The sequence below is a fragment of the Esox lucius genome, chromosome 5 (genome assembly GCF_011004845.1).
Source record: "Esox lucius isolate fEsoLuc1 chromosome 5, fEsoLuc1.pri, whole genome shotgun sequence".
Classification (NCBI taxonomy): domain Eukaryota; kingdom Metazoa; phylum Chordata; class Actinopteri; order Esociformes; family Esocidae; genus Esox; species Esox lucius.
In genome coordinates this window covers 6,507,201-6,531,245 of record NC_047573.1, presented here as the reverse complement: position 1 = coordinate 6,531,245, position 24,045 = coordinate 6,507,201, and the positions used below count along the sequence as shown (strand labels likewise).

Genomic DNA, 24,045 nt, shown 5'->3' with positions numbered 1-24,045 from the left:
TGGTCTTATAAATAATGAAGACGTATGCTACAAAGAACACACACACTATCCGTGTTAGTGACACTGACATGGTATGGGAAAGGATAGCAGTGGTTTGACTGGGCAAACATGATCCCTTCACCTGTAAATGCAGAGATGTTGTAATAAAACCCCTCTCATTAAACATAATTGTGTATTGTGGATGTATAGTCATAGACTATATTAGTGAATGAGCCTATAGTAAATTCTACTGTGAGTAATCCTTAGTGATCCTGTAGTAAAGGATCCTGTGGGATAAGATAAGGATCTTAAGGGATTGATGATACCTTAACCAGAGTGATGATCCCAGAGAGATGGATCCCGTAGTGAGGGATCCTACGGTGAATGATCCTACAGTATGGTGAGTGATCTAACAGTACAGTGAATGATCCTACAGTATGGTGAGTGATCTAACAGTACAGTGAATGATCCTACAGTACGGTGAGTGATCTAACAGTACAGTGAATGATCCTACAGTACGGTGAGTGATCTAACAGTACAGTGAATGATCCTACAGTACGGTGAGTGATCTAACAGTACAGTGAATGATCCTACAGTACGGTGAGTGATCCTACAGTACAGTGAATGATCCTACAGTACGGTGAGTGATCCTACAGTACAGTGAATGATCCTACAGTATGGTGAGTGATCTAACAGTACAGTGAATGATCCTACAGTATGGTGAGTGATCTAACGGTACAGTGAATGATCCTACAGTATGGTGAGTGATCTAACAGTACAGTGAATGATCCTACAGTATGGTGAGTGATCTAACAGTACAGTGAATGATCCTACAGTATGGTGAGTGATCTAACGGTACAGTGAATGATCCTACAGTATGGTGAGTGATCTAACAGTACAGTGAATGATCCTACAGTATGGTGAGTGATCTAACAGTACAGTGAATGATCCTACAGTATGGTGAGTGATCTAACAGTACAGTGAATGATCCTACAGTATGGTGAGTGATCTAACAGTACAGTGAATGATCCTACAGTACGGTGAGTGATCTAACAGTACAGTGAATGATCCTACAGTATGGTGAGTGATCTAACAGTACAGTGAATGATCCTACAGTATGGTGAGTGATCTAACAGTACAGTGAATGATCCTACAGTACGGTGAGTGATCTAACAGTACAGTGAATGATCCTACAGTACGGTGAGTGATCTAACAGTACAGTGAATGATCCTACAGTATGGTGAGTGATCTAACAGTACAGTGAATGATCCTACAGTATGGTGAGTGATCTAACAGTACAGTGAATGATCCTACAGTATGGTGAGTGATCTAACAGTACAGTGAATGATCCTACAGTATGGTGAATGATCCTACAGTATGGTGAGTGATCCTACAGTACAGTGAATGATCCTACAGTATGGTGAGTGATCTAACAGTACAGTGAATGATCCTACAGTACGGTGAGTGATCTAACAGTACAGTGAATGATCCTACAGTACGGTGAGTGATCTAACAGTACAGTGAATGATCCTACAGTACGGTGAATGATCTAACAGTACAGTGAATGATCCTACAGTACGGTGAATGATCCTACAGTACAGTGAATGATCCTACAGTACGGTGAGTGATCCTACAGTACAGTGAATGATCCTACAGTGAATGATCCTACAGTACAGTGAATGATCCTACAGTACAGTGAATGATCCTACAGTACAGTGAATGATCCTACAGTGAGTGATCCAGCAGTACAGTGAGTGATCCAGCAGTACAGTGAGTGATCCAACCATACTGTGAGTGATCCAATTGTACAGTGAGTGATCCTACAGTACAGTGAGTGATCCCATAGTGAGTGATCCAACAGTACAGTGAGTGATCTGAGTGATCCTACAGTACCGTGTGTGATCCTACAGTGATACTATAGTAAACGATACATGCCATTGTGGGTTTCTTCCCTGACCTCTGTGATTGATTTGAGCTGACAGAAGCCCTTTTTCTCACAAGCAGGGAGTACTTTTGAATCATTACTTTCCAAGCACCCTGAATAGTAGTGGTCGGAGTAGGGTGTGTGTGTGCAGGATGAGAACAACTCTGGATTCAACTTCACACTCCCATAGTCCCCGCCCTGCTTAAATTATATATGGCATTTGTTCACCATAGTCCCCGCCCTGCTTAAATTATATATGGCATTTGTTCACCATAGTCCCCGCCCTGCTTAAATTATATATGGCATTTGATCACCATAGTCCCCGCCCTGCTTAAATTATAAATGGCATTTGATCACCATAGTCCCCGCCCTGCTTAAATTATATATGGCATTTGTTCACCATAGTCCCCGCCCTGCTTAAATTATATATGGCATTTGATCACCATAGTCCCCGCCAACATTCTTGGTGGAATTACATTGTTTTATCTTCTTCAAATGTGCTTTATAACCCTTTTGTACCAGTTTTTGTTTCTATTAGTGATATTATATTAGCAAGATGTAGTATTATACACATAGACACTCCAAAATGCAAGAAATGCAGATAAATATTCTGAGTGTAAAAATCTTTCATCTTTCATTTTACAGCAGGTGAAAAATGCTCTGAAGTACACAACCGGATTCATCATCGTCTGTACAGCTCTGTTGTTAATTGGGTAAGTAGTATAACACTTCTTTTACTTTTGACCACGGCCTACATTGGCCACAGGGTGAAAGTCCTGTGCTATATATGGAGTAGGATGCCATTCTGGACACAGTTGTTGAAGGCTTACACAGTAATTGTGTGACAGGAGCGGTGAGGAGAGGTGTCTGGAAAAGGTCATTATATTCACTTAATTAGAAGCACTCTACTTCTTCAAGGAATTTAACTTCTCAAAAATCCCCACCTATTTGGCCATTTGCACCTGGGCATGTAAGGAAAAAAAGTTATTCTATTTTTTACTAAAGTAAGTTATTCTAGTTTTGTTGCTGATTAATTGTATCCTACTTGGTCCTTTATACACAAGATGGCAGTACTGAGCCCTTTTTTGGCTCTTTGGGCATTTGTGAGTAGTTTCTGCACTCATTTCTTAGGACCGACAAACCCTTTTTCTGTTTTGAAATTAGCAAACGCATGTACCACTCACACACTCAGACGTAGATCAATGCATCGGGTCCATTTTCCTTCATCTGTCAAGCGTACATGTCACTTTAGAGTGGGGCGAACCAAGACTGGAGGGGGGACGCTAACCCACTCTGAAGAGACGGTCTGCACAACTTCCTCTTCCAAGTTCTTTATGTTGTATGTTTGGCCTCAACAACTAATGGACCACATTGATAATGAAGAAAACGTTTGATGTCAGACGTCGTTCATCCAGAATGCATGGGTGAGCTGTATGTTAATGTAACGTCCTCGCCACCAAACCGGAGGTCTGTTTGTCCACATGGATTATAGTCCGGCAGCATCTGCCACCTTAAAGCACCACTGCTACTTATGAGTCATGCGAGGAGTGTCAAGTGTTTGCAAAGTCTGTGTTTTTACGCAATAGAAGCACCCCTCGCCAATCCATCTATTTTAATAGTGATGTAGTCTAAGTTCTTCATTTGAAGTCTCCTTTTTAGTTTCTATGTTGTGCAGGTTCTTTAAGCACATCTTAGGATTCTGTATACATTCTAAAGAAACAAATCAAATTCCTATTTCAAGTTGTTTTGAGTAGAGCATTGTGCAAGATGAAAAACAAGATGAAAAAACATGAAAAAAAATATTTCCTTTTAGCTAGGTAATCAGTTACAGTCAGTTTGACCATACCAACGATATAATAGAAATGTAGTGCTAGAAGTTACAATCTCTGAACCTGTTATTGTTACAGCAATGCTGTTACCAGTTGTTCATATTAGAATATTACAGTTTGTATGTGTTCAAGCTATGCCCAATATGACACCAAGCAGTTTTGTCTTTTATGGACATACCATCTACCAGCAAGCTAAATTGAGGATCACTTAAGGGTCACATAAACCAAAATGTAGTGGTTTCCATTTTTGTATGAACCCAATCAGAGCTGTTCCTAGTTCCTTGGTGAATACATACGTTCACTGCACCACAGTATCGCTCTTGTTTTGTTCGTTACAGATTGTAACTCGTCAGTGAAATAAAGCGGTGGGTCGAAGCCACTGCCTTGGGAAACACCGGAGCGTAGATCTTTACTGTCTGAGAAGCTACCATTAAACACACCTCCTCCAGCCCCTGCTCAACCTCCCCATACTTCCAGCCACAGTTCCTGGCTCCAGCTCCCAGTGTCCCGCTCCCAGACCCAGTTCGCCTGTAGTCGTTTCAAATAAATCCCAGATGAAGCCACTGGAAACTGTGATTAAGTGCCTGAAAAATGACTTGATGTTTAAATCTATAGTGATGCATGTTTGCAGTCCCATTTAGCCGGCAGTTTACCCAGTTTGTGTTTGGACTGCGTAAACGTAATGGATTTCTCCAGGTACTGTTACTGCAACATGTTTGTTGTTCAGGTCATATCATTCAATGTTCTCTCAACCGTTACATAGCACTCTGATCTGATAGGAGAGTGCTGCCTGGACGGTGGCTGGATGGAGCAACTTATTCCCTGTATAGTGCACACTTATTGCCCCTAGTTGCCAGAGGTCCACCAGAGAAGTAGCAAAGCAGAGGAGTCGTCCGTGTAGTTCATTAAAAGTTGAAAAGTTGGCACTTCGGGATTCTTTAGACAGGCAATTTGGTGCCTAGTTTACCTTCTGAACCCGGCCCTGTCTGCCCTTTGTACGAGGGGATTGTTGCTTTGGTCTCTTGACACAAGGCGACGTGATGGCTTTTATCCCAGGCTCCCACTCTTCTCCCCTCACGGTGATGCCCTGCTATACTGAGGAGCATTGCATTGAGCCGCTGGCCTTTGTTGATGGAACTCTTGTCGGTGCCTGGCTTGGGAAGGCTGCTTCTTTAGACTTGGGCTTTGGAGGTAATGTAATTTTACAGGCTGATCTAAATTTAGTGCAAAATTGACTTAGCCATCGACTTTAGGGTTAGACTTTAGTATTAAAAATAGACTTAGGGTTAGACTTTAGTATTAAAAATAGACTTAGGTTTAGACTTTAGGGTTAGACTTAAGGGTTTGGGTTAGACTTAAGGATTAAAAATAGACTCAGGGTTAGACATTAGGGTTAGACATTAGGGTTAGACTTTAGGATTAGGGTTAGACTTAGGGTTAGACTTAGGGTTAGACTTTAGGCTTAGACTTTAGGGTTAGACTTTAGGATTAGGGTTAGACTTAGGGTTAGACTTTAGGCTTAGACTTTAGTGCACAGCCCCAACAATTTATATTAAAAAATATTGCTATATTCTTGCAAACCCATTGTTTGAAGTTTTACTCATGAAAGTTAACCAGGCCGATAAATCGTTTTACATAGCTACTATTTATAGGCCCCCCGGGCCATACACAATGTTCCTCAATGAGTTTCCAGAATTCTTGTCTAACCTTGTAGTCAAACTTTTGGCGATTTCAATATTCATATGGAAAAGTCCAATGATCCTCTTCAAAAAGCCTTTGAAGCCATAATTGACTCAATTGGTTTTATCTAACATGTCTCAGGTCCAATTCATTGCCACAATCATACCTTAGATTTAGTCCTGTCATGAGAAATAGATATTGTACATCTAATAATTTCCCCCCAAAATCCTGGATTATCGGATCACTGTCTTATTACATTTACCGTTAAAACAAGAAATCCACTTGCTCCGCAAACAATGAGTTTCAAAAGCTGTAAGTACTATAAATTCTCGGACTACAAATAAATTCCTTGATATTCTTACAAGTTCGCTCATTAACGACAGAGTAAATAAATCTGTAAACGATCAAATCGAGGACCTAAACTCACTAAAAACACTGCGAAATACATTAGACACGGTTGCACCACTAAAAACAAAAGAAATACGCAACAAGAAACTTGCTCCCTGGTACACAGACAATACTAGAGCACTTAAGCAAGCCTCCAGAAAATTGGAGTGAAAGTAGCGCTCCACCAAGTTGGAAGTATTCAGACTAGCCTGGATAAACAGTACAATACAATACCGAAAATCACTCACGTTGATCAGCTTATTTCTCCAACCTGATTGAGGTGAACAAAATCAATCCAAAATGTGTCTTTGATACAGTTGCGAAGTTAACAAAAAAGCTAAGCTCAACAAGTGAAGTGGGTCTTCACTTTAGTTGTAATGAATACATGAACTACTTTGATGAAAAGATCATCACCATTAGAAAACAAATAACTGACTCCTCCTTGAATAGTTATGGTCCTCAAAATCTCAGTTGTCCTGAGAATGTCCTGAACCTCCCTGACCAGGTGTCAATGGGGACACTTGAATATTTTGATACCGTATCGCTCGACACATTTACTACATTTGTAATGAGTTCTAAAACCACAAACTGTCAGCTAGACCCGATGCCAACAAAATTACTTAAGGAGCTGAACATAATAATATTTAGCAGATGCTGCCGGAAAATGTATTAATTATTCCATTTGGACTCTTAATATCTCACCCGGCACAGCCAGAAGAGGACTGGTCACTCCTCTGAGCCTGGGTCCTCTGTAGGGTTCCTTCATAAAATTGGGCTTTTTCGTTTTTCCTGGCCACTGAAATTCAACACTACTGTTGTTTGCTCCTTGGGGTTTAAGGCCTGGTGTTTCTGTAAAAGCACTTGTAAAAAGGGCTTTAGAAATAAATTTGATTGATTGATTGGTTAGACATTTTATAGACTAACACACGCTTATAATGAAGTGTTAAACCTGCACATTTGAAATCCATTTTTGAGGTTATTTCCTTGGACTCCAGCTCTGGTTTAGCCTGACATTCTTAAAACTCTGTCATTTAGAGCCGCTCCAAGATACTCAGGAGCCTCCTTGACATTTCTGTTGAACTAAAGCCGTTGGCTATTTTTAAACAGGTTCAGACTTATTGTTCAGTCAGTGATACATGAAGAGAGAACTGCTGATTGGAAAATGCCTGAACGTCAACCCCCGTGCCAAAATGCCACCCTATCTAGACTGCAGTGCTATGGGCCTTGGGTAGAAATAGTGCATTATGTAGGGCATAAGGTGTGTTTTAGGACGCCACCTTAATGTTCAGTCATTTGCCCATGATGAAATTCATTGCCTGTTAATTATGCAAGTCATTTGATGGTTGAGACAGGCTGTGATGATGATGAACATCTTAACAATAGACTTCTACATAAAAACAACAAGACCTGCCTTTATACTCAAACAAAAAAACAACAACAAAGAAACAACCAGACATACAACAAAACAAACAGACAAATGCCTACTCATTCCATTATCCATTGATTCAATTTTGGGGAATTTAAAAAGCACTCTCTGAGTTACCCCCTAGGCTATTCTATCACTGTAAGTTCTTGCTGTTGTTTTTGTTTTTCAAAGTCTAAATAAATTGTGCTGCTAAATGCTAAACCCTCTACTCAAAATGATGATGTTGTAGTGACTAAATCATTCACAGACAGAATGTGTTACTGGATTTTGAATGACATGGCATGTTCAATGATGAAGCTGTCGTTTAGCTTTTGCTATTTGCCTAGAAATAAATCTAAAAGTCTGTTGTGCCTTACTTGGTAAATAACTGTCAAAAATAAATACATCTCAGCTCCAGTATTTCATATTTACACTGTGTCTGATAAATACAGTGGTAATGGCTCTTTTTACTCCAACAAAATGGATGCTTTGATTAATTTAATTGCAGGGCTGAAATACATTTAACAAAAACCAAAAAGGTAAACACTTTTGCTGATGATGCCAACGATTGGTGACAGAAGCCTCATTACCGAGGGAGGTGTGCTCATTCCCGAGGGAGTTGTGCTCATTCCCGAGGGAGGTGTGCTCATTCCCGAGGGAGGTGTGCTCATTCCCGAGGGAGGTGTGCTCATTCCCGAGGGAGGTGTGCTCATTCCCGAGGGAGGTGTGCTCATTCCCGAGGGAGGTGTGCTCATTACCGAGGGAGTTGTGCTCATTACCGAGGAAGGTGTGCTCATTACCGAGGGAGGTGTGCTCATTACCGAGGAAGGTGTGCTCATTACCGAGGGAGGTGTGCTCATTACCGAGGAAGGTGTGCTCATTACCGAGGGAGGTGTGCTCATTACCGAGGGAGGTGTGCTCATTACCGAGGGAGACATGCGAAACACTGATCTTTTTGGAAATAGACCGTTGATACCAAATGCCCTGACTACCCAAATACGTGTGCTGCCTCAAAGCAGGTTATGATGTTTTATGTCTCCTAACCTTAACTCGCAGCAAGTGCAGTGGCCTCGCAGATGTGTTCTCCGCAACCCAGGTGGTGCCGAGACAATTTGCGCTTTCCTTCGCAGGCCTCTAGGGAGGGCCGGTAACCACGGTAATATTCTGGGTGGCAATGACGTGCCGTAGGCCGCTGTGGCGCCGGGGAGCCTCCCGTCTGGGCTCATTTTAACCAGTCAGCTGCCACGTGTGTTTGTGCTGTGTGGCCAACTCCTGGTGTTTGTGTTTTCAGGGCAGTTGATGAGGTTGCACGGACAAATTTGGAACCAGGTTGTGTTTTGTTTGACAATGTTTTAAATGGATCTGTATTTTAATTTCTTTCTGCAGGGCTTTCGTTCCTCTTGAAGCTCCACCTAATCAGAGTGCCACCCAGTGGGAGAAGATGCAGTATCTGTTCGAGGAGCTGGGAAACAAGCGTAAGTACTGACTCAGAGGTCTCACTGGATGTTCAGGCACCTTCTGAGACTTTACAGTAAGCCTCGCTTTGTGAAACCTTTTCCGTAAGGAATATATTCAGTACCACATTACATTATGGAACCCCATGAGTAGTGATTTTCAGTAAGGTACACATAAAACAAAATGTGTAGTAAGCTACCAATAACATTTTCAGGAAAGTATGCTTTCAATTACACTTTTGGGTCAAAGATGTAAATTCATGTAACCTTCGAGTAACAATTTCCAGTAGGTTGGTATCAAAGTGTGTTGCACCAAGGTGTTAGCGGAAACCCCCTTTAGCAGGCTTATTTCAAACCTCACATCTCTCTGGTATAAATCCGTCCTTGCAGTCAGTCTGACAACCTTAGGATCGCCTCCCCCGGTTTTACCTCACTGATGGTATTGTGTGGCTTCTGCGCCCCGTCCTTTTCGTCCGAAGGCCTGGTGAGTGAGCCGTGGCAGCAGGTAGCAGTGTCCGTGCGTTTGGTAATGCGTTTCCACTTAGCCGCGGCTGTATCGGGGAGGCTTTGTTGGCCAGGCGGAGAGCTGTGTGGATGGCATCGGGCTGCACGCTGAGGTGACGTGGGGACTTGGCAGGGGCGACATTTTCCCCTCGTCAATGTCAACCGTCCTCATTGTGCTGCTCGCAACCCCTGTCTCCCGGAAACAGGGGGAAAGCCTCCGGTGCTTTGATGTGTCACTCAGGGACGGACAGCTCTCTCTTGGCTGTGGAACTTTGACGAGTATCACCACCCCCCCCCCCCCTCCTCTTCCTCGGCTCCGATGCACATTTCTTTTCCTCCTCGTGCCGTGACTTGCATTTTGAACGTGCATTTTGAAGTCTGAGACGAGTGGCGCTCTGCGGACGTCGTAGGCCTGCTGTCTGTGTTGGGCCCATGCGGACATTAGCGGGCCGACGAGGGGGAGGGACACTCTTAATAGTGGGAGTGGAGTGAACGGAGCCGCGTTGGTGTGTTTGATACCGCTCCATTCAGTACTGTCGTCCCCCAGTTCTGCACCGAGTGCCTACTGCTGTGCCTCGTCTTTCATTTAGGCCCCCCTTTCAGCAATTTGGGAAGGCTGGAAATGTTCATTTAGACCAACCTTTTTCTTAACTCCCCCAAACCCCGGCTGCAGATCCTTCTTCCACCTCACACTTTGGGACCCGCTGGCATCATAGACACTTGACTCTGGGGCAGGGGAACCAGACCCAGCATCATAGACACTTGACTCTGGGGCAGGGGAACCAGACCCAGCATCATAGACACTTGACTCTGGGGCAGGGGAACCAGACCCAGCATCATAGACACTTGACTCTGGGGCAGGGGAACCAGACCCAGCATCATAGACACTTGACTCTGGGGCAGGGGAACCAGACCCAGCATCATAGACACTTGACTCTGGGGCAGGGGGATCAGGGGAACATCATTGCCCACCAACAGGTGATCAGGGGAGAGATGTCTTTAAGCCCTCACCGAGCCGGCCACCTCTCCAGGCTGTCGAGTCTTCGCTTCGGGACTCTTCCCTCCATGCCCCCAGCTGCCTTTCTCCCGCAGGGCCTGGGAGTTGCAGGGCTGTTGAGTTGCTGTGTTCAGCATCAACCCGGCCCACCCTTTAGCGCCCTCCCTCCTCTCTTCCCGGCCTTCCCGGGGGAAATTGCCCGAGCTGTTCAAGACAAATGGCGCACGTCCCAAATCGCTGCCTCCTTTGCTACAGAGTGCCCTGTGTTTCGACCTGAGGGGCCTAACTTGGGGCCCTTATCCGAAGCAGTGTGCAGGGAATAGGATGCCGTTTTGGACGCCTCTGACATTAAGGGGGGATCATTCCCGTCCCACCGCTAATTCCCTGTCTCTCCCTTCTTTTGCTCTCTTACTCCAGATGGGAGGTTAATTGAGAAAGGGGAAGACACTCCTCGCTAAGTCAGCCTCCCGATCCGGGCTCACTCAGGCCTGCGACGGCGGCGCCAACAGGACAGCTGTTACATTATTCACTGTGGTGTGCTGAGTCCTGCCATGGCCTCTGTAAAGGGCCCCACAGGTACTCCGGCTGCTCAGGGACTCCTGCTGTAGAAGGCTCCTCGGGGTCTCCTGCTGTAGAGGGCCCTTTGGGGTCTTCTGCTGTAGAGGGCCCTTTGGGGTCTTCTGCTGTAGAGGGCCCCTCGGGGACTCCTGCTGTAGAGGGCCCCTCGGGGACTCCTGCTGTAGAGGGCCCCTCGGGGACTCCTGCTGTAGAGGGCCCCTCGGGGACTCCTGCTGTAGAGGGCCCCTCCAGGACTCCTGCTTTAGAGGGCCCCTCCGGGACACCTGGTGCCTTCCACATTTTTCTCCACTGCAATGCCGGAAAACAAGTTTTCCCCCCGTGTTTAATTCTCTGAATGTGTGTCAGACAAAATCTAATGTTAGATAAACTGGACCCTGGGTAATTTAACAACAAACAGTTGTGAAACGTATTGTTTCTTTCTGAATCAACGCTTGTAACATAACATGTGAAGATGAGAAGAACCGCAGGTCACAGCAATGTCCTACTGATTGAAGTGGAATACCCAAGTCATTTCTCTTGTCCGCTATTTATCTGCTGGTGCATATGGAGCACCTTCTGTTTCACTCCTACAAAAATTTTGTTAACTTTTAAATCTCCTGCTAGACCTCTTGAAGGCAGAACTCTGAGGAACGCATTCTGTTTCCCCCAATGAGGCTCACAAGCCTTGTAGGACAAGTTCAAAGAAGATGTAAGAAATGTGTCTTCTTTTCGGCACACACACTCACAGTTATTACCTGGAGATGTTCCCTGATGTTTTCATGAGCTTTCCAATAACATTATGGCGCGTTTCCGGGCTCTACATAACCTATGGATAACATTAGAAGATTAATTTGGTTTTGATCATTGAGATCGGGGCAGTAGCCTGAAAAGTTTGATCACCTATCAGTTTCTGATACTACAGTGTGTTCTAAAATAGAAACTGTTAATCGCTTGTTTTAACCATGCCTATTTACATCTTAAAGCAATTCAGTGTGTTCCTCTAGTAGATTGATGTACAGTTTGTTTTACCAAAGCTGTCTCTATGTTTGTGGGCTTCATTTTAGTCTTTCCTGTTTTTTGTGGGGGCTGCAACATCCCAATATTGAGGGAGTGACAGGGAGAGACAGACACTGAGGGAGAGACTAATAGGGAGTGAGACACAGAGGGAGACGCTGAGGGAGAGAGGGAGACGCTGAGGGAGAGAGGGAGACGCTGAGGGAGAGAGGGAGACGCAGAGGGAGACGCTGAGGGAGAGACGGAGACGCTGAGGGAGACTGAGGGAGAGAGACACGGAAGGAGAGAGGCAGAGGGAGAGACGCACACGGGGGAGAGGGAGACAGAGAGAGAGACATGTTGGGAGAGAGAGACACGTAGGGAGAGAGAGGGACATACAGAGGGGGAGAGAGAAACATACACAGAGGGTGAGGGAGAGAGAGACACAGTGGGGGAGAGAGTCAGAGAGGTTCCCCAAACTTTACAGTAATCCAATAAAGCCATGAGGTACTCTGACTGTCTGTGACGGAGAGTTACTGTCTCCTCCTCTGAGATGTGTTCAGGATGTCACATTTCCTAGTCCCAGACTCCCAGTGTTCTCTCTCACAGCCTCTCAACCATATTGGAGCCATTAGAATTCATTTTAAATCACCCAACAACAGTAAAATATTAATAATATGAAATGTAGCAGGTGTTTCAGAAGTGTTTTATAAAACCAATACAGTCTGGGAATGCGTTTCATCTCATGCTTTCTCCGTCAACAGTGAAGCTGAGCAGTAAATGCATACAAGTCATAGATGTAGCCTGTGGTATGTATTGACCTACGGCCTTTCTTCTAGTGTGTCTCTCTTTAGAAATGGATCCATTCAGGACAAAGTTACCAGGACAAGAGTTGGTAAACCTTCTTGTTTGTCTTAATCACATAATTAGCACCTGACGAGGTGGCTGACGCGTCCTGATCTCAAAGAACGGACGGCTGCTCATGAAGGAGGGAGAAATGTGTCTGTGTGTGTGTTCGCCAACCCCCCCCCCCCCGATCCTGATGTGTCCCAGTGTGTAATGTCTGCCCTGAAGGCTTCCTGTTTTGCAGCACCTAAATGGGGTCAAAGACACCCCAGAGATTCGGTATGTTATGATGACTGGTTACACGCACGCGCACGCACACACACACACACACACGCCCCCATGCACACGCACAGACACACGCCAAGCCTCAGAGCCTGGCTGTGTCCTTCATGCTTGCACAACATTCTACCCTCAGTGGAGACCTCTCTGTCATATTATTAAATGGAGCTTCCAATCTGGATGTTTTTTTTCTCCCCTCTTGTATTTGAATGATCAGTCACTGGTTCATTCCATCTAAATTAATGATCAGTTCCATTTTAGCTATTTTCTTTTTCTGGCTGGGTCTTGTCTCTCGGGGTCCATTGAATGAATTTCTGTTCGGGTTTTGTAAAAGCATGAAAAGCCTGTAAGGCAAAAGCATCACTTTTCCTATCAGAAATGAGGTTACAGTAATTTTCAGTTGCTTAGGGGAAGGTTTTAAACACTGGCTGTACAGGCTTGATGTATTAGCTGAGGCTCAACAAAACTGTGTCCCAAACGGCATGGGCCCTAGTTAAATGTAGTGCTCCAGATTGGGAATAGGGTGCCATGTTGTGACATGGAGGTCTCGGTTTAACGCTCCTGCAGAAAGCCGGAGTGTTTATTCACCTAGACGGCCTGACCCTATGGAGGGCCACTGGAGACCGAGAGAGGGACAACCCACCGGCTGACAGGGCTGCTTCACCATTCCAGGGTTCACCTGTGGTAATCCAGTCCTGGGAGGAAGTTCGCTTTTTTATCTCCTCGGTTTTTAAAGGCACCATTGACTTGTGCATTTTTCGTCTCTAAATACTGGATTCTAAGGCTTATTCCGGCCATGTTAGGGTTCATAGCATAAGATAAATGTTTTACATTTTACCTAACTGTGAAGTGTGAAGAAGGCCCAGTTGTCGGTTTAAGGGGATATATTAAACTTTTAAAAGCTGCCTTGCAAGTCTATTAAGATGCATTTGAAATAATCCCTTAATGCCTAATAAATCACTGTGTTATAATGATATATTTTTTAACAGAAATACAGTATATAGTCCCTGAACATCATTTTGGGCCTTGAAATGCTCAGTGTGATCATGTGGGCATTAGGACCTAATTTAGACAATATTTGGATACACACACACACACACACACCTTACTGGCTGAGTGGAGGTCCTATAACCTGTCACCTTTCACAGATCAGGTCATCGGTCTGTTATAATGTCCATCGTAGGTACCATTCAACACAAACGGCCTGAGGTTCCCAGTCTTTCTTTTCCAAACAGCTTTTAGGCAAAACAGAAACTTTCATTATTTAAATGCAAATCACTGAATGAGTGATTATATAAATGAGTGATAATCCTTAAATATCTAAGCATGGAAAATCGCGCATTTGATCACGGTGGGCCTTCCGCAATAGGTGCTGAACAACACACAGATGTCCAGAAAAACACTGAAACCAAATATTCTGGTGAGGTGTTTCCTTCCCTCTGACCCGTTGCATAATCTACCCTTTAAACGTACTGCGGACACCTCACTATCTGACAGGATGGCTGGGATATTTACTGCTATGTACAGTTCGATAATATTTCGTGCTTGACATAACAACGGTGTCTGCCACGGTTCGCCCATGATGATCTCACCTGCTATTTGAACAGACAGACCCCTCAGGTCTTACACCAGTGTGTCAGAAAACGCTAAGATCTTCCCCTCCGCTCTCTGCCTGTGTGTGTGTGTGTGTGTTTGTTCTCTGCGCCACCACCCCTGGATTGCTCACTAATACAGTTACGTCTCAGGGCTTAGTGTGTGTCTCCGTATCTGCATGATTCTATCTGTGCCAAGGACGGAGGGCTGTAGCGGAGAGCAGTGCATTCTGGGAGTGCAGAGGCTGCAGCGGCTCTGTTCCAAAACCCATCGATGGTTCCTCTCCTCCTCGTAGCCCGAAGGGCCTGCTGGAGATAAGGCCCGGTGTCTGGTTGGGTGAAACATCTTAAGTGTTTGCCTTAAGGAATGCTTTTCCCCCGAAGGAGTCTTCAGAAGGGAGTTTGCGCGGAGCCTGGTGAAACGTACCGGGTCAACGTGGGGTGAACCCGTATCGCTCACTGATTTCTACATTAAACTCTGGAGAAACTGTTGTGATGTTTGTGATAATGAATCACGTTTCTTGTTGTTTGTTGTTTCTCAGGGTTTTACTGTTGCTTTCTAGCTGAGTAGAAGGTGTCTGTAGTTGGCAGATGGTTTTATTGCTGTGGCAGGGGCGTGTTTTTACAGATGCCGTTGTTTGCCTTGTTAGCTGGATTGCTTTGTTTTCATTTTGAATACAGGACAGAGGAAGCAAAATGTGCATCCACAAATGCTGATGTTGTTGATATCCACTCTGAATCTGCAGGCCTTTAACCTGTTCACTTCTTGAGATGTTAATATGCCTTAACATGTTTCACGCAAATAACTTAAGGTCAATTTGGGGGGGACAATTAGGAGAAATTAACTTCAGATGAAGGTGCGTTCTGCTTTCATTCCTGTACTTATGGAGGGAGCGGTTTAACACAGCGTTCAATATTGGACACATTTTCTACTAATCCTGGATTGACATGCCATTCATTGATTTACTGGACAGGTTAGGGTTAACTATCTTGCTCAAGGACAGAACAACAACCTTCAACCTGCCGGCTCTGGAATTCGATCTAACAACCCGCCTGTTACTGTTCAGATGCTCTGACCACTGGGTTACTTGCCTCCATTGACAGCTGATGTTCTTTTTTTAAATGGCCCCTGATGGTTTTTGCATAGATAGGTGGAGGTTTTCCTCCTTTCTGTCTCTCTGGATCCCAGCTTTCTGATGGGCAGCAGCACATCTGACTTTAGACAACAGTATCTCTCTGTCTAATCCTCCATAAAATCTGCTTCAGGGATCCAGAAACCGAACGAGTTACTCAACATAACATCCGCCTGTCTCTCTTTTTGTGTTGGGGACTCCATCAACACCATTGCTGTCCTCTGTGGAACATGCCAAGTCTATTGTCTGGGTTACTTACCAAGCTTAACCACTTAACAAAGGCTTGGGAAGAACATAAATGGATACACCTATTCAAATGTTAATACCCATTCCAGCCGTCAGACTTGAAAAGCTTCTCGTTTTCCCACTATTACCACACGACAATGGAGCATCGGCCCTGTGTATTATTTAGATACATTTCATACTGTGTCTGTGTCCTGGAGTAGCCCATGACGTTTGGTGACAAGCGGAAAAACATAGTGTCAACCTTTCAAATTCCAAAAATAAATAGTTGATTATTTTTCTGGATGAAATGACAGCTCTTGAATAAATGAATGTTTTAGCGTTCAATTCTAGGATGTTTGAGCAGCCTGGAAAGTGTAGCAGTGTAATATCAAAACTAACCAGGTTGTCTTTTCCACTGGAATTCCCAATCTAGGTGGTGCTCCCCCGAAATGGGGCACCTGAGCTTCATGGATGGTGTGGGGGCTTCTCTGAACCACTCCGCTCATCTAGGTTCCACCAGGTTGACCTGGGTTCAAAAAATATTCCCTGTATTTTCCAATACTTTGTGCCTTGTCCGGTCAGCGTCTTTGGAACAACAAGTTCACATCTTTTTAACTGTAGTACTGCGTTTTTTTGGAACCTGTTTCAGAAGTGTTCCTTGGACAGAAAGATCAGTGTAAGAGCCCAAAATTCCCGAGGCTCAGTAGGGGACAATACACATAGAACAGTGACTGAATCCAAGACCGACGGAGCTTACAGCAGGCTACAAATTTTCAACGAGGCCGACCTCTGGGCATCAGTACCGCAGGGGTGCCACCAGGGGGCATTGGTGGGACTGTGTTTAGCCCCCTCCTTCCCTGACAGGTGGCATCCTAATGGAGGGGAGAGCCCATCACTCTCCCCATCAATCCATCTGTCTTTGGGGCCCTCTGGCTCCAGCACTGACAGCTGGTCTGACTGACACCCAGTGTCCCTGTCCTCGTGGCGGGTAGCCCCGGACCCGTTTGCCCCTTCCCTTCCTCTCTCCATCAAAGGTGACACACATCAAGCGGATCGCCGTGGCATTGAACCGGGCTTTGGCTTTGCCGATATATACTGCACTCATGGATTTCTCAGCGGCTGAAATGGTTTTGGGGATCTCTCAACATGTGTCGAATTGCAATCCTTAAAGAATTTATTTTGTGCAATTCTTTTTACAGAGGTTGTCTCAATGTGCTTCATAAATACGCAGTCTGAAACTAAAAATAACTAAAAATAAAATAAAAAATCCTCTCTTTTTCCCTCTCTCTCTCCTCCCCCCGCCTCTCTGCCTGTCTCCCCTCTTCTCCCCTCCCCCCATACAGATGGTCTGCCCGCCTTGTCTTTCTCCATCAGTTCCTTGACCTTGATTGGCATGCTGGCTGTGATCACTTACACGGTGAGTGTGTGTGTGTGTGTTGAACAGCTACACCGTGGTTTTGTGGTGTTTGAGCGGTGATCATTTACACGGTGAGTGTGTGTGTGTGTGTGTTGAACAGCTACACCGTGGTTTTGTGGTGTTTGAGCGGTGATCATTTACACGGTGAGTGTGTGTGTGTGTGTGTGTTGAACAGCTACACCGTGGTTTTGTGGTGTTTGAGCGGTGATCATTTACACGGTGTGTGAATGGCGACCTGAGTCCTTTGACGGTTGTTCTATGGCCACCGTTACCTCATTGATTTGCATGTGGCTCAAGAGGGTCGTAGCCGCAGGTCAAATGAGACTCACTAGTCCGAGGGGAGAGATTCCAGGTGTTACCGGTTGGCTGGCTTAACGGGACATGGCCTTACCTTTCTGCTCACTCATGGATGGAGGCCACGACCGTGGCATCGCTATTACCAGTACCGTTCTAACCAGGTGAACTACACTGGATTGGAAAGGCAAGAGTTTTCATGTATTTTGTGCATTGGAGCGACTGTTATTAATATTACTGCCTAACTGAATTGACTTGCGCCCGACCTGCCCAATATGAATCGGACCTTCGGGCCCTTGTAATCAGATTGAAGTTGTGAGCGCACAGGTTCCAAAGCCACATCTTGCAAACAAATAAAATAATTTCGAACACCTCTGAAAAACACTGTCAATTCCCATCATTCTAGAAAGGGTTACAAACCCATTTCTTAGGCTCTTTGCCTCCACCAATGCACATATTGTCCAAATGGAGCAAGTTTGGGGCGGAAGTGGCGATCCAGTCAAAAAATCTCTCCCAAGAGCAAGGTCGAAAAATCACCCAGGAAGTCACAAATAACTAGGATTGGTGGCAGGGCAGAAACCACTGCTGACTTAGAAGAATGTTTATGCTCGTCTGTTAAGTCTAGAGAAAACCAAACACTGTATTCCCCATTAAGAACATTATGCAAGCATGATGGAGGGGGCGTCATGGTGGAGGCACCGTCATGGTGTGGGGATGCTTTGCTGCCTCAGGACCTCGGCAACTTAATGTCATTGAAGGAACCATGAATTCGTCTTTGTATCCGAGAATTTTACAGGAGAATGTCAGGCCAAAATTACCCCTGAGCGCTGTGACAGACTGATCAATAACTACAAGAAGCTTTTGGTTGCAGTCATTGTAGCTCAAGGTGGCGTAACTAGTTATTGCGTTAAATGGGGTATTTTTATAGGTGGGAATTGGGTGTTGCTGAACTTTAAATTAACAACTGAAATAAGTACACATTTGTGTTCACTCATGTTCCCTTTTTGTAATAATTTGTTTTTGTCGAATATCTGACCATTTTCAGGGGTGTTAATTTGCAAAAGAAATCACACGGAGCAAGTAGTTTTTCACTTCACTGTATATGAATCACATCATCTTAGAGAGGTATAGATGCTGCCTGTGATTGAGGGTTTGTTCAGTATTACTAATGCGTTGTGATTCTAGGGCTCTGGCAGCGCTCAATCGCTCATGTCTCTATTCCCCACCGTTTTTTACCTGGCAGTGCAAGGGTCTTCTGACGTGATGTATATGCAGCCTCCACCGCCACGCTTATCTAACGCCTATTTATATATCTGTGGCTCGGAGGCCATTAATATGTGCCTGTCTTTTGATTCCTTCAGCATACTGTAGCTGTCCGGCTTCTTCTTCCAGATAAGACAAATTGACTGTGCCCTAACACTCGTTAATGTTGTCCATTTTTCATGGAAGCTATCGTGGTAACGAGACGGTGAGCAGAACACACACACACACTCACAAAGCCTTCTGGGTGAAAGGAGGGAAAACGCTAAATGTTGTAATTCAAGAAAGCGTTTATGCAGCCCTCTTTATATACACAATGCACAATCAAATGGATTGTGGAGTTCTGCCTGCTTCACTTAGTTTCTACGGTCTTATTTGATTCCTTGACACGTGCACACATGCTATGCTTTATCTGTAGAAAAAAAGGGTTATCACACCTCATCAACCATTTTAAAGCAGGCGATTTTATACATAATCAAATAGAGTGAGTTTCTAGAGAGCCAATCTTGCCTTGATCAACAGGGATTTTACCTGGCTGTTCTCTGCTTCCTACATGGAGCGGGTGATTGAGTCGGCCGATTTTTAAGCGCTATATTCTCTGTGCAGTGCACTTATTTTCAGCAGAGCTCTAAATAGTGCCTTTAATCTCCATAAGTTGTACACTAAATAGGGAATAGCTAGGTTGCCATTTGGGATAAAGCAGCTGTTGGACTTGACCCCATGTCGTTAGAGAGGCTCCGTGAAAGTGGCCTTCAGAAAGGTAAGGGTCCCAGCATGCTTTGTGTTGTTGATGTGCAGTGTTGTGATGCTCAGCCAATCATAGAAATCTACTGCTAGTGGGAGGCAACTCCATGACACTCTGGGTTGTGTTGTTTTTTTACTCTTTCTCCATCTTTCTCTCCTTCGCTCTCTCTGACCCTTGTATCAACCTCCTCTCCTGACCTGGTCTCCTCTCCCTCCAGCCACCCTCCCCTGCCCCATCCTCCTCTACCTCCAGCCACCCTCCCCTGCACGGCCTCCTCTACCTCCAGCCACCCTCCCCTGCCCCGGCCTCCTCTCCCTCCAGCCACCCTCCCCTGCCCAGCCCTCCTCTACCTCCAGCCACCCTCCCCTGCCCCGTCCTCCTCTCCCTCCAGCCACCCTCCCCTGCCCTGGCCTCCTCTACCTCCAGCCACCCTCCCCTGCACGGTCTCCTCTCCCTCCAGCCACCCTCCCCTGCCCCGGCCTCCTCTCCCTCCAGCCACCCTCCCCTGCCCCGGCCTCCTCTCCCTCCAGCCACCCTCCCCTGCCCAGCCCTCCTCTCCCTCCAGCCACCCTCCCCTGCCCAGGCCTTCTCTCCCTCCAGCCACCCTCCCCTGCCCCGGCCTCCTCGGTTTTTCTACGGCTCCATATGATTTATCATTCTGTAGCTCTGTTATTATTATTCATGATTACCTAATGGAACATAAGTGACGGGTTCCATGTGCATCTGGAACATTCTCAGTGACTGCAGGGTTCATTTATCACTGCTCTTTGTATCAAGGTGCCCAGTCACCTCCTATATAACTGCATCACACCTGACTCAAACAACCGGCCATCCCAGGATGTTTAAAACCTCCTATATAACTACATCACACCTGACTCAAACAACCGGCCATCCCAGGATGTTTAAAACCTCCTATATAACTGCATCACACTAACTCAAAACAAACGCCCGTTCCAGGATGTAAAATTCCTTACAAAAGTATTCAATTTACATTCTGCGCATTTGTGTTTTTTATAGACTTTAGAATTCATGAGATTAACTTTTTTGTGTGAAAACATGTTCTTGCCAATTTGTTGAAAAGAATAACTAAAATATCTCAGATGAATAAGTATTCAGACCCTTTGCCATGACACTCCAAATGGAGCTCCGATTCATTGAGTCTTTTGATACAGATGGGAGAACCTGCCAGAAGTACAAAAATCTTTGCCGTACTCCATCAATCAAGTCTTGCTAGACACAAGTCACTCTACAGCAAAATGCATATGAAATAGGGACTTTTGAGAGAATGAGGAAAAAGATTCACTGGTCAGATGAAACCTGTTAGGCCTGAAGGCCAAGCGTTACGTCTAATGAAAAAAAGCTCATCACCTTGCTATTAGCCATCCATACTGTAAAGCATGGTGGTGGAAGCATCATGCTATGGGGATGCTTCTAAGTGGCAATTTTAGGCTATTAAATATGCTATTAATCAATTTATTTATTTGGCATGTTTCCCACCGGACATTTTGGCCATTGATATTTTCATCTGCCTGGATAACCACACTTGATACCGGCAAAAAGCCGGCATTTGCTAACGTAAATCCTGCCGCCAGCTAACCAGCTTGTAATTTCAATCATGTGTTGCTAGTCAATAATTATGTGATTATTGACTAATAATTATGTGACTATTGACTATTAAACACAGCGTTTAGAAAACAATCTAACTAGCAACTTACTTTTATAGCAGTCTTGACAGTCAAAACATCTGGTCCTCTTGGTGCTGCTCCACATTCTGTTTGAACAGGTGGCCGCAAACCCAAGCGTTGTTTCATTCTAGAATTACACTATAGGACATATTTCCCCCCAAAAAACGTCTATTCAGTATATTCATACCACTGATTGGCTTGGCGTCTAATTGGCCAAGCCGATCAATCGGTCCAACTGTAAAATAAACCCTACTATTTAACTGCTTCATACCTAATTCAAACAACAGGCTGTCTGGGAAGGAAATAAACCCTCCTATATGACTACCAATGTGCTGCCCCCTCCTTCCCCCAGTACAGGCCAGATCTAGTCCCAGACTGGTGGGTGTACTTTAAGTAAATGCAAGAGCTAGCAAGTTCGCCCAGTGTTTTTCGGCCAACGCAACACTTTCCAAGGCGCAAGCAAATTAATATTCAACCACATCAGATGCAGAATGGAGCTGTCACCTGTTATGGGGAATCTATAGGGCCATCTGGTTACTGGTTAGAGTCCAGAGAATGTATTTACTGTGTTTCATTGTAGGAGTGCTGATGTAGGATCTGTTTTGCCTTTTCGATCCTAATGAATAGGATTACTTTGATGAGAGACCTTGCCTGGCTAGCAAACCATATTGCTTCGGCCAACTTGCGTTTCCTTTTCTAGATGACTATGGATTTTTCTTCCTCCCCATTGATTTCTCAAAGACAAATTCATTCTGACCATTCTGATCAGGCCTGGAAACCTATGGGTTCATCCAGAACCGTCTTTTAACGACAGGCAACTGGGATCCCTTTTCCACTATGCATCTTAACGAAATAGGGGGAGACTCCGGTCAGTTCAACTTCATAGATTATACTGAATAAAGAGAGACAACGTATCCATAGTTTCAACAATACAAGGAGAAGACAAGGGATTCTAACATCCCATAATTCTTTGCAACTGCTCACCTGGGTAGAAGCTTACTAGCTGGGATGATTGGGGTTAACTGGGCCCCCCCCACAAGACAGGTCTCGATCAGAGTGATTATTAACAGGCGTAGGGAATTTCATTACCCCCATTTGCGACCCCCAGACAAGGATTGGGAAACACTGTGCTAGGATCAGACACTGTAGCTGTTTTGCTGTGACTATAGTGTTAGGCACTGAATGTTCCCAGCTCGCTTATTCAGTCCTGACACACTCATCTTCAGGGCTGTGGTCATGCATTTGCTGTACTTCGCCAAATTATCATCCTCAATTGTCTGTCTATCCAGTAGACCTGAATGAGACTTTTCAGCCTTTCTTCTCTGCTAAAAGGAAAACTCACTCAGTATCAAATCACTGTAAAGCAAGGTGATGGCAAATGTATATACTTATAAACATCGTTATCCAGTGATTCTTCCAGTTGTCCTTGGTACATGAATCAGAGGTGACGTCCCTAATGGCATTCCCTACGTACTGCCCTGGTATCAACAACAACACACATTGTATGTAGAGTATGGGGCGCCGTTTGGGCGCTGTCTCTAAGTGTTCCTTTCACTGCTTAATGCTGCTTCCTACAAAGTGACATCACACACTGCTAGCATCACTCAACCCCTGCTCTTTTAGGTCCTGTCATGTTCATATAATGCACTGTTTTCAGGCCGTTCCCTATTAGCCTGTGTGGTCATTCGGCTAGGATTCTGTATGTTTGGCTTGGACTCTGTGAGTGTGTGTCCAAATATGTTGAAATCGTTCCTTTGTCACTCTTCGTTTCAGATTGGTGTGATGTGTATCCGTTTCCCTGTGATGCATATTTTGTGGTAATGTCTATGCAAATACTCCACTGTTTATTTTTCTGCTCGCTACTTCATGTGAATTTGTGCGTGTTTAACAAGACTTAGCTTTTAATTTCACCTTTAAATGACATTACAGTGAAAATTATAGGCGGTGTGACTAATGTGTCTGTATTACATATACAAATGCATATTGATATATGTTGCTGTCGAATACTGGATCACAGTGGTGGACCGAAGTAGTTACATATCACAGTTGACAAGAGTGGCCTCCCTCATGAGGGCTCTTTTGTGTGTTTCTCTATTATTCAAAATATTCTTAAAATTAGCTTTTTAAATAATAGAAGCTAAAATGCACTGCATTTAAATTAATCATGAATCGGGGCTAGCAGTTAGTAGATCTAACCAATAACCAAAGGGTTGGTAGATCATATCCCCGAGATGGCAAGATGAAAATCCTTTTGTTCTTTTTATTGGAAAAAAAAGACTTACTGTAAAATTTGGTTAAAGACCAACGTTAATCTAATGTATTCAAGTCGTGTGAGATTAAGGCTAGATCCTCCCAAAATATTAAGACCCCTCTGATAATTAGAATATTTCTAGCATTTAACCTGCTTTCTTGTAAAAATCTCTTATTTTTTTTATATATATATTTTTTGTGTAAATAGGATTTATGCATTAATGCACACCCATAAATAATTACTTAATTTATTGTTGCAGGCCTTAATGAATAAAATGAACAAGATCTTATAAGCAATTTGTCAAGCACAAACCGACGCGCTATGAGTGGCCATCTTTAATTCCATATTTGAGATTATGAGATCTGTTGCCAATTCTTTATGAAATCATTCATATTTAGGCAGCTAGTATGCCAGTCTGGTGGCTAAAATGCTTCTAGCTTCAGGCTAAATTGGACTGCATTGCCGCGGGTGACAAACTGTTATACTCCAGTTTTAGTGGGGTCCATTCTGTGCTCAGTTTGAGGGGTTGAAACTTGAGACATAAATCGCCTCAATCACCAACCAGGGGGACTTTCTCCCTCCGCTGAGGGGTGAGGTTCGACGCTAAT

At 44.5% G+C, this 24,045-nt stretch overlaps 1 protein-coding gene across 2 annotated transcripts in view; it reads left to right on the top strand.

Annotated features, from left to right (window-relative positions):
• The window catches only part of lmbrd1 (LMBR1 domain containing 1), a 110,991-nt gene that overhangs the window by 32,231 nt on the left and 54,715 nt on the right, over window positions 1–24,045 (top strand). For both annotated transcript variants that reach the window (XM_029119943.2, XM_029119942.2), the window contains 3 exons: window positions 2,549–2,616; window positions 8,591–8,679; window positions 17,129–17,202. In XM_029119943.2, coding sequence (XP_028975776.1) covers window positions 2,549–2,616; window positions 8,591–8,679; window positions 17,129–17,202 — 231 coding nt within the window. The remainder of the gene's footprint in view (window positions 1–2,548; window positions 2,617–8,590; window positions 8,680–17,128; window positions 17,203–24,045) is intronic.